The 13,855-nt window shown below is 46.1% G+C and overlaps 1 protein-coding gene across 5 annotated transcripts in view; it reads left to right on the top strand.

The window, feature by feature from the left end:
• Positions 1–13,855, top strand: part of CEP78 (centrosomal protein 78) — a 167,503-nt gene that overhangs the window by 32,727 nt on the left and 120,921 nt on the right. For all 5 annotated transcript variants that reach the window (XM_077249007.1, XM_077249008.1, XM_077249005.1 and 2 more), the window contains exon 5: positions 10,870–10,973. In XM_077249007.1, the coding sequence (XP_077105122.1) occupies positions 10,870–10,973 (104 nt within the window). The remainder of the gene's footprint in view (positions 1–10,869; positions 10,974–13,855) is intronic.

Below are 13,855 nucleotides of genomic sequence, written 5' to 3'. Positions count from 1 at the left end.
ACTTCCCCGTACAATGTATTGAGCGTTGTGATTCCACACAGTTCAATGAACACATGCGGAATCGCTTGCGTTCAAAAGCCGGCAGCGCTTTGGACGGAATGGACATGTGCGGCTTCCAAAGTGCTGCCGGTTCCTGACCGTGGGAGCATACCCTAAAAAAAATTGTGTGGGCTCCCGCGTAATTTTTTTTTTTTCTATGGAGCATATTATGGGGACATCAACCTTTTGTGCAGCATTATATGGGGCATAATATTCTATTGAGCATATTATGGGGCCATCAAACTTTGTGCAGCATTATAAGGGGCATAATATTCTATGGAGCATCTTATGGGACCATCATTAACCTTTTATGCAGCATTATATGAGGCATATTTTAAAATGGAGCATCTTATGGGGCCCATCATGAACTGTATGGAGTATTATATGGGGCTCCTGATTCAATATGGATATTCAAAAACACTTAACCTACTGATGTCTCAATCAATTTTACTTTTATTGGTATCTATTTTTATTTTTGAAATTTACCAGTAACTGCTGCATTTCCCATCCTAGGCTTATACTCGAGTCAATACGTTTTCCCAGTTTTTTTGTGGCAAAATTAGGGGTCTCGGCTTATACTCGGGTCGGCTTATACTCGAGTATATACGGTATATGTTGGTTTATTATTATATTTTGTTGTTTTACAATTGAACACAGTCGCCGGATGATGGTACTACTGTCCCATCATCGGCTCATGCTGTCACTGTTATATGTGACAGAAGACTTTGCCGGTTGGGAGTAGTAGTCCCATTAGACGGTGCCTGACTACGCAGGCAGACGCCAACACAGACAGTCTCCGCCCACGCACTCTTCCTCCTTCCTTTCTGCAGCGATTTTGGCACGCAAATCCGCAGACCTCTTTACACCTGCGGTTTGGCTGTGGATTTGACTGACTCCATGTAAGTCAATGGGTGCAGAAATGCTGCAGATCCGCAAAAAGAATTGACATGGTGTGGAATTTTCCGCAGCATATGCACACCAATTCTGGATTCCCATTGATTAAAGGGAACCTGTGAGCACTTTTTTCGGCTACCAGCTGAAAATATCATTTAATTTAGTGTCACCTATGCATTACACAACTACTTATGATACCCCCTGACTCCCCATGTATCATCCATAAATACCTTTTTCTCTGACACCCATGACGGCACCATGGAGTGAGGGGATCCGCCCACCAAGGACAAGAAACCTACAGATAAAAAGGCGGTACCACTCTCCCGCATCAGTTGGTTTCCTGTCCTTGATGGGAGACCTACAGCTTACTAACAGGAAGATGTCGTTGGATTCCGGGGCCAATCAGTCCGACTCAGGCAGCGGGGGTCCCCCTGCCTCAGCTAGTGTGGTAACCCGAAGCGCCACCGCTGGGGCTAGTGGGCCTCTAGGGTGTGCGGGGGAGGTGGCATGGAGTTCGCGGCCACCTCCTTAGGTAAGATGCTGCAGCAGCGATAAACATCCAGGGGGGTCCCTCTGTGATTGCGGGGAGAGTGGCGCTCTCCCTCCTGAAGCGTCAGCCTGTAAACTGCAAAAGCTGGGGCCTCCGGTGTGCAGCGTGGGGAAAAAAAAAAAAAAAAAAAAAAGCCGCGTGTTGCCTCTCCCAGAATCTTCTCCAGAGAACCCCGGAGCTGAGCCCGGGGCTGAAACCCTCCCTGGGGGGTTCCCTCAGCCACACAGACCAGTGAGCGGACGAGGCTCCTGGGTGGAGCCGCTTCCTCCCGCAGCGGAGGCACTCTGCTCCAACGCCGGCTGGCAAGCCACCGCTACTTCTGTTGCCAGGCCAGACTGATCCAGGCGGCAGGGGTTCCCTGCCTCGGCTGGCGTGGTATCCTGAGTCACCACTGCTCGGGCAGCGGGCCTTTAGGGTGTGTGGGGAGAGGCGGCAAAGAGGACGCATGGTGGAGAAGGCTGTCGCAAGTTAGTTGCATGTCTTGTCTGCACAGAGCCTTATGATTGGACTTCAGAGTGACTTTTTGGAAGCATGTTTTTCATTTTTTTTTTGGTTCGATAAACAGGTGTCTCACTTTTCTTTGCAACTTAACTACTCTATGCCTTGGGAGGACAAATGGTGTTAATGGAGCACTTTGTCTCCATGAAGACTGCCCTTCAGCTGCGGCTCATTAGTTAGCTCCTTCGGGTGGGGTCAGTCTGACAAATGAGATGTACTATTCAGAGTGGAGGCTTATCCGTATCTCTGAGAAATTGCTCTTTTGCTTGTAACTGTGGGCCTGTTTGGCATCTTCAAGCATGACTGTAGCTCTATGCATTATATTGCGTGCCTCTGTGTATCATATTGCATCATAGTGCCTCTATGCGTTATATTGTGTGTGGCTGTACATCATATTGCATCGTAATACTTCTATGCATTATATTGAGTGCAACATGTTGCATCGTGGTGCCTCTATGCATCGTATTGAGTGCCTCTGTGTGTCATATTGCATCATAGTGCCTCTATGCATCATACTGAGTGCCTCTGTGTGTCATATTGCATCATAGTGCCTCTATGCATCATACTGAGTGCCTCTTTGTGTCATATTGCATCATAGTGCCTCTATGCATCATACTGAGTGCCCCTGTGTGTCATATTGCATCATAGTGCCTCTATGCACCATACTGAGTGCCTCTGTGTGTCATATTGCATCATAGTGCCTCTATGCATCATACTGAGTGCCTCTGTGCGTCATATTGCATCATAGTGCCTCTGCATTATATTGCGTGTCTGTGTATCATATGGCATCATAGTGCTTCTATGCATTATATTGCATGCCTCTATGTATCATATTGCGTCATAGTGCCTCTGCATTATATTGCGTCCGCTGTACATCATATTGCATCATAATACTTTTATGCATTATATTGAGTGCATCATACTGAGTGCCTCTATGCATCATACTGAGTGCCTCTGTGCTTCATGTTGCATCATACTGCGTGCCTTGTTGCTTCATATTGCATCATTGTGCCTCTATGCATCATACAGAGTGCCTCTGTGCGTCTTGTTGCATCATAGTGCATCTATGCATCATACTGAGTGCCTCGGTACTTCAACGTCTGTTGCTTCATTCTTTACAACAGGGCTTACCCAATCAAACAGCTATGCTTGAATTGGCTTAGTAAATTTGCAGTTCTTCCGTTTGGAACAGTTTTCTCAACCTATAAAAGGATATACTACTGTCCGGGGAGCAGAAAATACCAAGAGGTGGAAGGAAAGAATCCTTCCCATTCCACATACAACAATCAGGCTAGTTTCCTTGATTAACATCCAGTAGACAGATTTTCGTCCCATAAGTCTATTGTATTATGGTTACCAGGGACGGCATGTCTGCCTTTGGTACCTTGTGGCGAATCAGCACCTCTCTGGTGAGAAGAAACCTGCTTTTCTTTAGCCATAGAGTATGGCTACTCCCTCCATGGCTGTCTGGGTGTATAAATAACACTGACAAGCTTGCTTTTTAGGATATGTATATGTGTGTAATATCAGTAAAATAGGAGTGATGATCCACGTTTCCCTTTCAGCGCTTCTAATGAGAAGGCCAACTCTGGTAATGTCAGGAAATATTACCTACCGGATTGTGTATTCCTTAGTTTCAATAATATCCAACCCTTGCTTGGGGTTTAGACATCTAAGGATTCGGAATAGACGTGATCTCCTGGATGAGTAATGGTGTGCATCCTAATGCTCTGCCGTTATCCATGTGCTAACTGCTATTGGTTTGATCTTCCCGCAGTCCGGGACCGGAGGCTAGTGCGCCCGCGCAGGGTGAGCGCGCGCCCCTATGACGCAAGCAGACGTCGCGGTGCATGACTGGGTAATCCAGTCTGAACAGGCACATGTCGCTTCTCCAAGTCCCCTCCTCATTGAAATATGGTGTAGGTGGTCGGTGGCCGGTACTATGAGCCCTAATATGTGGCAATGGTCAAAAGTCTGGTCACCCAGATTTCACTGGTGCAACTCCTCAGAATATTAACCATAATATTGATTGTGAAAGTTTCCAGGAGTGGAGAAGACCATATAGGAACCACCAAACTGCATGGGGGGAAACCTGGAGGAACTTCTTTTCAGGTTCCAAGTTAGAAGAGGGAGTTTCCAGTAACAGCTGTCTTAGAGTTTCTGCACAAGGGGTTGGAACAGGGGCTAGCCACAAATACTTTAAAAGTTCAAGTCTTGGCTTTAAGGGCCCTGTACAATTACGACCCGGCTGGGAATCTGGGGATATCCAGGTTCATCAAAGCGTTGGCCAGGTCTAGACCCATCCCCTCTCTGTTTACTCCTCCTTGGGATTTAAACTTGGATCTTACATCCCTATCCAAACCTCCTTTTGAACCCCTGTCAGAGGCTTCTCTGGGAATCTGTCCCTTAAAACATCACTTTATGAATCGGTGGGTTTCCAGGTTCATCAGGGCAGCAGGTAGATCGAGACCACTTCCAGTAAAAGTTACCCCTCAATGGGAGTTAAATTTGGTCCTTAAAGCCCTGACTAAACCTCCCTTCGAGCCCTTAGGAGATATCCCATTGAAATTCCTATCCCTCAAAACATCTCTGCTCGTCGCCCTCCCGTCTGCACGTAGAGTTAGCGACATACAGGCTATCTGCTAACCCTCCTTACACACACTTCTTGGGGATAGGGTTGTTCTCAAAATAGACCCAGCATACCTCTCGAAGGTAGCATCCTGGTTTCATAGAACTCAGGAGATCTCTCCCCTCCTTCTGTCCCAACCCTAAAAACAAGGAGGAAGAATCCTTACACACACTAGATGTCCGGAGATGCCTCATGCATTACATAGATGCCACCAGAGAGAGTAGGGAGGATGCCTCTCTTTTTGTGTGTTTTCAGGGTCCCCGGAAGGGGAAAAAAGCCTCCAAAGCCACTTTGGCGAGATGGATCACGGATGCCATCAGCCTATCATATTCATCAAGTGGAATGTCCGTCCCGTGAGATGTCAAGGCTCACTCACGAGAGCAGTAGCAACTTCTTGGGCGGAGAAGGCTGGAGCTTCAATTGACCAGATATGTAGAGCTGCTACCTGGTCCTCACCATCTACATTCTATAGGAACTATAGTTTGGACCTTATCTCCTCTTCAGATCTCACCTTGGGTAAAAGGGTTCTGGAAGCGGTGGTCCCTCCCTGAATGTACATTCTCTGCAAATCTCTCCGTGGTGCCGTCATGGGCGTCAGTGAAAAATATAGTTCTTACCGATAACTGTATTTCTCTGAGCCCATGACGGCACCCGTACATTCCCTCCCTTCACTTATGGGTGTGCACACTAATATATTGCCATATGCTATCTATATGATTAAGTCACGCGGTATCTCAATTAAGTTAAGTAATGTTAAAACTAATACGCTATTCCATAGTCTCCCATCGTTCTCTAGTAAACAACTGATGCGGGAGAGTGGTACCGCCTTTTTAACTGTAGGTTTCCTGTCCTTGGTGGGCGGATTCCCTCTCTCCGTGGTGCCGTCATGGGCTCAGAGAAATACCGTTATCGGTAAGAACTATATTTTTTATTCCTCCCGCGCTGTATGTTAAAGGGAACCTGTCACCCCCCCAGTCGTTTCAAACTAAAAGAGCCACCTTGTGCAGCAGTAATGCTGCATTCTGACAAGGTGGCTCTTTTAGTTCTGGGTGCTGTAACTTGAGAAATAATCAGTTTTATAATTTGTCTGAAGTACCTGGTCCTCAGTCAAGTAGGCCGGCGTTTCCCCCCCTGCTTCAGACAGTACACTGCTGTCACTCACATCTTCTTGGCGCCGGGCGCCGCCTCCTCCTCACCGCTGTTTTCAAAATTAGCCGGCACCTGTGCTCTTTTCCCCTGCCTGGTGCAGGCGCAGTGAGTGCTGCCTGTCTGTCCTCATATGCAGTCCAGCTGACTGCGCCTGCGCGGCCGCCCTGCCTGTGAATCCCAGCCCCGCAGTGACTTATGATTTATTCACATTGCGGGGCTGGGAATCACAGGCAGGGCGGCTGCACAGGCGCAGTCAGCTGGGCTGCATATGAGGAAAGACGACCAGCGCTCACTGCGCCTGCACCAGGCAGGGGAAAAGAGCGCAGGCGCCGGCTATTTTGAAAACAGCGGTGAGGAGGAGGCGGCCCCCGGCACCAAGAAGATGTGAGTGACAGCAGTGTGCTGTCTGAAGCAGGGGGGAAACGCCGTCCCACTTGACTGAGGACCAGGTACTTCAGACAAATTATAAAACTGATTATTTCTCACGTTACAGCACCGACCCACCTTGTCAGAATGCAGCATTACTGCTACACAAGGTAGCTCTTTTAGTTTGAAACGACTGGGGGTGGGGGGGTGACAGGTTCCCTTTAATATGTCCGGTCCGATGAGCATGGCTTAGTTTCTGTCTCTCCCCCCTCCTCGCTTGCTCTACTAATTCCTTGCGGTGAATTTCGGCGATCACTTAGAGTTTTTGCGTGTGCGCATTCGAAAGGCATCTTGCGTGTGCACGGTATGCTTTGCTCATCTGTGGGCAAAGCCGAAAAGCAGTATTACGCTGTCATGAACCGAGGGTGTTTGGTTCCCCAGTTCTTTCACAGGGATTTATTTACATCCCACTTCCCAGTACCGGTTTGAAACTTGCAGCTCTCTGGCGCCCCCCTTACGCTCAGGTCAGTCAGGGAACTACACCTAGAATAAGTAGTCACCAGAAAGGCTGCCCGGTCGTGTACTGGCTATTGGGCACGCTGTAGCGAGGGTGATATAACTATTCCCAGCCAGGCAATACTCTTATAAACCCCTTTCCGTCACTGCCAGCTATACCCAACAAGCTCAGTATGCTCTGCTGCCACCAGCTCCTATTCCTATTATTAATAGCGGGTAAGGAGCCAACCCAAGCAGTAGTGTAATTTACTTCAGAGGATGTTGGAGGTACATGTTAGAGCAAGGAAAACGAAGCTAGTAAATATTATAGCTATTACTCCAAAAAGAAATAGGCAGTGTTTACAAAAAGCATAAAAAAGCAATGTTACAGGATGAGACAATTATAGTAAAGATGAAAATAAACTTACATTTGTCTTATGTCATTCCTTGGTAAGCCATGCGGCAGGGAGGAGGAGGAGCATATTCCCAATGCATTAGGCACAGTATCTGCTAGGCGACTTCCCAGGCAAAGAGAGACAGAGGGAGAGAGAGGGCTCTAGTCCCGCCTCCGTGTCTTATACCTGTGTTCAAACTTAAGGCACTCCCACTGTGCTGACCTCAGTGGGTGGTTGGGGATCTCTCCTTTCTGAACAATTATGAAATACTCTATTACCCATATCTCTTAGGCTACTTTCACACTAGCGTTAACTGCAATACGTCGCAAATGCGTCGTTTTGCCGAAAATACGCATCCAGCAAAAGTTCTTGCTGGATACGTTTTTTCGTCATAGACTAACATTAGCGACGCATTTGCGACGCATTGCCAAACGTTGCGTCCGTTTTGCGACGCTTGGGCGTGTGGTAGCGGACCGTCGGGAGAAAAAAACGTTACATGTAACGTTTTTTGCTCCCGACGGTCCGCTTCTTCCGACCGCGCATGCGCGGCCGGAACTCCGCCCCCACCTCCCCGCACTTCCCCGCACCTCACAATGGGGCAGCGGATGCGTGGGAAAAATGCATCCGCTGCCCCCGTTGTGCGGCGGAGACCACGCTAGCGTCGGGAACGTCGGCTTGACGCACAGCGACGGGTTGTTCCCGACGCTAGTGTGAAAGTAGCCTTAGGGTGAACCTCGTAGAAGAAAGACAAAAGTATCATGCTCAGCATGAAATGGGGGTTCATTTAAAGGGAACCTATCACCCCGTTTTTTAAAGATTAGATAAAAATAGTGTGAAATAGGGGCAGAGCTGGGCTTTACATTACTGCCTTTTTGGTGCCTTTACACCCCCGTTAGGCTGCCGAAATACCTTTGTGAAGTGGCCGTTTTGTCCTGTCACTCAAGTTGGTCAGGTCGGATGGGCGTGGTCACAGCGCTGTTTCTCCCCCAGATCAGGCTCATCATTACGTTGGTGGCGTAGTGGTGTGCGCATGTCCAAGGTCCCGAATCCTGCACAGGGGTGTGAAAATAGCAGCGATGTCCGTTATTTCATTGGTGGTCGGTGGGCGTGGCCATCTTGCTTTGGCCGCGCGTGCGCAGAAGCGGCGCTCTGCTGGCCGCGGCTTCAGGAAAATGGCCGCGGGCATCCGCGCGTGCGCAGATGGCTATCGCGGCGGCCATTTTCGTGAAGCAGAGTTCGCATCTCGGCCACCAATGGAATAACGGACATCGCTGCTATTTTCACACCCCTGTGCAGGATTCGGGACCTTGGACATGCGCACACCACTACGCCACCAACGTAATGATGAGCCTGATCTGGGGGAGAAACAGCGCTGTGACCACGCCCATCCGACCTGACCAACTTGAGTGACAGGACAAAACGGCCACTTCACAAAGGTATTTCGGCAGCCTAACGGGGGTGTAAAGGCACCAAAAAGGCACTAATGTAAAGCCCAGCTCTGCCCCTGTTTCACACTATTTTTATCTAATCTTTAAAAAACGGGGTGATAGGTTCCCTTTAAGTATAAACACGAAGTGGATACATGACCTGCTTATGGAGAAATCCATTCCTTGGATTTCGTTGGGCCTGGATCCTATAGATTTCAGTGGGTTATAGATCTTTCGGTGGACAATCGGAATATGTAACTTTTATATCTCTATCTTTAATTGGGGTCAAGTTATGCTCTACTATTAAGTTTTTAAATGAACAAAAGAGCACGTTTCCACAACTGCCATCAGCCAGCTTAGGGCCATAAACTACTCAGTGGGGGCTGCTAGCACACTGGTATCACGTTGCACAGAGTGTGTAGTGAGAAGGAGCTGGGAGGGGGGGTGGTCAGAAGCCCACAGCATGTTTCTGTAAAGCCATGGAACCTTCTAGAAGTATACTCAGAATAATGCATTTATATTATCGTGACATACGCATGCGCCGGCATACGAGATTGCTTTCTATGTGCCGGAAGTATTTCGCTGCCATTTCTGTGTTCCCTGACACCGGAAACCTTTCAAAAGCGCTGGAGAGAAGACAGGCCATAGAAAGCAATCACGTATGCCGGCGCATGTTCAGTACTGCTTTTCTGCTTTGCCCACAGTTGGGCAAAGCATACTGCCCACACGCGAGATGCCATTTGAATGCGCAAACGCGAAAACTGTACGCGATCTGAGATATTCACAGCAAGAAATACATACAGCAAGCCGAGGAGTGGTGGACAGACGGAAACTAAGCCACGCCCATCCGACCGGACAGAACAGATGACCATAGAGCGCGGGAGGAATCAAAAAAAAATAATTGTGGATGATACATGGGGAGTCAGGGGGTTCCAGAAGTAGTTGTGTAATGCATAGGTGACACTAAATTAAATATTTTTAGCCGGTAGCCCAAAAAAGTTCTGACAGGTTCCCTTTAACATTGCTTGAGTACTCCTTTGCGGATTTGGTGCAATTGCGCGTGGCAAAAACGCTGCGGATCTGCAACGTGTGCACATAGCCTTATGGTTCAAGTATAGACCATAATGTCTGGATCGGCCACCTGATCTGAACTAGACAACCTGGTTCAGGATTGGGTTCAGAGACGAGAACTGCGGTCAGTACAGACATTACTTACTGAAGAGATTTTGAAATCTGCTGCTGTAAAATCTGTGGACCTATGAATGAATTGCCCATTTTCATCAGTTTGTGACCGAGTTTTCCACACAAACTTATACTTTGATTATGCGCTGAAATCTGTAATCTTTATCAATTAACCCTAATTCTGGTAAGACTACTTTGAAAAGCTAAGTAAGGAAAGCAAATTAAATGCTGTCGGCAGCATGCAAAAAATGTGCTCATGTGACTTTTTCCCTTGGATGAAATCATAGTGACTATAAAAAGACAGACTCTGTGCTGATAACTGGTTGTATCAATTAGTATGTACAACGCTGTCTTTGTGAAACTGTCAAGCTTTTTCTTTATTGACATTTGATGTTACATTTTTTCCTGATAAGTGTAACTATACAGATTGCAAAAGAAATAGACAGTGAGTCATTCATTCTCAGCAGAATTTACTTTCTTGACTTGCTGCTTTTATTTTGAGGGTCTTATCTCTACTGTATTTTGATTGCCATGGAGAATAGAAGAGTTTAATTTTAATATTGTATTTTTGAATCTGTCAATCCTTCTACAATCAGCTGTTATGGTGTGCTCCATTATGTTAATGAGCATTCTATGTAGCATTCACTCTATATAACAGCTTTTTCCTCTTTATGCACTCTTTTTCTTATGACTCTAAATTAGTGGTGCACAACCTTTTCTGCTAGGAGGGCCACATTGATATGTTGAAAAGCAACCATGCTCCTCAATTAAACTAATGTTGTTATCATCTGCGAATTTTCCATCATATCAAAATTATTTTCTATAAATGCCTGATATCTAGAAGTCCAGATAGTGGAACCTGCATCTATGGGAATAATATAGTTCACCTTTACTCCTAGTTAGTACTTAGGAGAGGAGTCGGTCGTTATGTCGGTATGCGGCGCTCCCCATTGTTTTTATGGAATTTAAATTTACAATGTAGAGAGCCATAAGCATAGATGGCCACCTGTAAAAATAGCATGCATCTTTCTGGAGTAACAGAGGGGTTAAGGGACCCCATTTCTCCTAGAGTTTCCGTGGAACACATAGAAACTACATTTAAACAGCACCGGCAAGTGTCTCTGTTAGGGATTTTGTGATACCAACAAGAGTCTGGAAGACTGACGGGTTTGTGTTTTTGTTTTGTTTTTCTTTACTATACGTGTGTAGAATTTGTATTCATTGAATTATGTTCTGTCCATATAGTAATTTGCAAAAGTGTGAAGAATTCACCAACAATCAAAGTAATAGATTTTACTGGGTGTAATCTGACATGGCACGGAGCTGAATGGATAGCAAGCATTGTAAAGGTAATTATAAGATTTGAAACATTGCAATATGCACAGACGGTAAATGCAGCTTGATGTTTTGCTCATTAGTTATGCATAAAGTCTCAAACAGGGTAAATTTTTAGGCTCCTAAACATATTATAACATAGACATTTATCACTACACATTTTTCTTACATTAAAGGGAATCTACCAGTAGTATCAACCCTCCTAAGCCATCTTATGGGCATGTAGGTCATAGGAAGCTGAAAACAATGACACTTTGATTTCTGTGATCCGATGTCTTATTCCAGAGAAATCCATATTTTTCTTATATATCGTATATACTTGAGTATAAGCTGAGTTTTTCAGCACATTTTTTTGGTGCTGAAATTGCCCCCCTCGGCTTATACTCGAGTGAGGGTCCCAGAAGATGAATGGGGAGCGGCAGCGGCGGAGCAGCGTGTCATTGGAGGCAGGAACTGGTTTCTGCGGCTAATGCTTGTGTTCGCTGTTAAAGGGAAATGAATATTCACTGCGTTGGGAGTGAATATTCATTTCTCTATAATAGTGGGCAAAGTAGTTGCAACCGCCAGCTTCCTGCAGCCGCCGGGCGATCTCGTGTTCCTGGTACTTAAGAGAAATTAATATTCACTTCTCTCCACTCCCTTGGGCAGTGAATATTCATTCCCTTAAGAAGTGGGCGCACGTGATCACTGCAGGAAGCCGGCGGCTGACTCTGTGCTCACTACTAAATAGCAGTGAATACTCACTGCTCTCCTTGCACAAAGTCACGGCGTGGAGAGCAGTGAGCATTCCGGCAGCTGACGTGATCACTGCAGGAAGCCGGCGGCTGACTCTGTGCTCACTACTAAATAGCAGTGAATACTCACTGCTCTCCTTGCACAAAGTCATGGCGTGGAGAGCAGTGAGCATTCCGGCAGCTGTCCTCTGCTTGTAAGCAGCACATGAAAACACTGCCATGCGCTGCTTGCAAGCTTAAATCGGCTGCAGGCACCAGAAAAAGACGTTGCGCGGGAACCCGGGATGGTAAGTAGGATATAGATGAAGAGCCATGCTTACAAGGATATGGATAAAGAGCTATGCATGCAAGGATAGGGAGGAGGAGCCATTCATACTAGGATGGGAATGAGGAGCCATGCAGACCAGGATGGGGATGAGGGGGGTCATGCAGACCAGGATGGGGATGAAGGGGGTCATGCTGAACAGGATGGGATGAAGGGGGTCATGCAGACCAGGATGTGGGAATGAGGAGCCATGCAGACCAGGTTGGGGATGAGGGATGAGTCAATACTTTTTCCCAGTTTTTGTGGTAAAATTAGGTGCCTCAGCTTATACTCGAGTATATACAATTACCTGCATGAGAATTTGCCTCCAGAGATTATTTTAAATAAAAGGGGACGTTACTATTGTGAGACGTATAAGTAACACAGAACAGTTGAACTGAACTTTTTCTTACAAACACATTTGCTGCAGCTCTGTTTTATTGTAACAATACTACAGCCCTTGTCTGCCTTTGAGATGGAGGCTGAAGCTGAGAGGAACCTGCAGATGTGTCAGTTATAATCACACACATGCTCTGTAGTGACATCAGTAGAGCAGAGAGCGGCCATTACATATCGCATTGGTAACGCCTCACTTTATTCAAAATAAGGTCTTTAGACCATTTCTCATGCAGATCAGTGTCGATAGCCTGGAACAACTCATGTACATATTTGAATAACGTTGATTTCTCTGGAAGGAGACATCGGATTGCAGATATCAAGTTATAATTTTATTCAACTTCCTATGACCTGCATATGGCTTAGGAGGGTTGATCCTACTGACAGATTTCCTTAAAGCAAATCTAAATAAATTTTGCCACTACTGTTTCTTTAACCTCTTCATGACCTTTGATATACCTATATGTCATGGTCAGATAGGGGCTCCCAACCTTTGATGTATGGGTATGTCATGGCATGGCGATCATGCGGGGCACAGGAGCCCAGCTTAAATTATAGCCAAATTTTGGCTGTCTCCCAACCATCTAAATGCTGTGATATTGATTGCAGCATTTAGAAGGTTGGGAGACAGAGGGGCCTCCCTCTCTCTTCCAGTCAGTGCCCCTGCAACCTCACCGATTATTGCTATGGCAAACCAAGGTCGACATGAACTTTGTTGTTTTTTTTTTTTAGACGATTTCAGGAACCTGATCTATGAGGCTTCTGTCAGTGTCTCACTGACAGGTATAATGCAATGCAATACTGGTACATTGTAATCCGGTCTGTGGAGTCGGAGCCCATTTTGGTGGAGTCTGAGTCGGTGTCATGGAAATTGAGGAGTTGGAGGTATGGCTTACCGACTCAACAGCCCTGATTGCAATGCATTATAACAGCAATTAGAGTATTAAAAGTTAAAGCCCATAGAGGGACTAAGTAAAAAAAACAAAAAAAAAACCTGTAAAAATATTTTAAAAATTATACAAATACACATATTTATGTAAAAAATAAAAAAAAATATACGATTTGTATTGGTGAGTCCAGGACGACCCTGCTTATAAAAGTGTCACACTAGACTTTTTAAGCAAGCATAAATGCGCGGTCAGTCAGTTTTGTGCACTTCATACAAAAAAAATGGACATAGCTGAACAGAGGCTGGAGGAAGTAAAATGTAACTCTGCTGCCTCATTATAGTGAATGGATCCCTCATGATTTTCATCTGAATTATGTCATTTGGAGATTTAGATGGAAACCCATTTGTAATTTATCTGTGTAGAGCGCAGAATAAATGTGATGCAAAATGGCTCCTCGCTCCCCAAAAGAAATCCAGCAAATTCTGCGTTCCCAAATCTCCCCCCCCCCCCTTTCCTTCTGAGCCTCACAGTGTGCTTAAACCACAATTAGATTCCACGTTAGGCATTTCTGT

Source organism: Ranitomeya variabilis, chromosome 1 (assembly GCF_051348905.1).
Source record: "Ranitomeya variabilis isolate aRanVar5 chromosome 1, aRanVar5.hap1, whole genome shotgun sequence".
Lineage (NCBI taxonomy): Eukaryota > Metazoa > Chordata > Amphibia > Anura > Dendrobatidae > Ranitomeya > Ranitomeya variabilis.
This window is presented reverse-complemented; position numbering and strand designations above follow the sequence as displayed.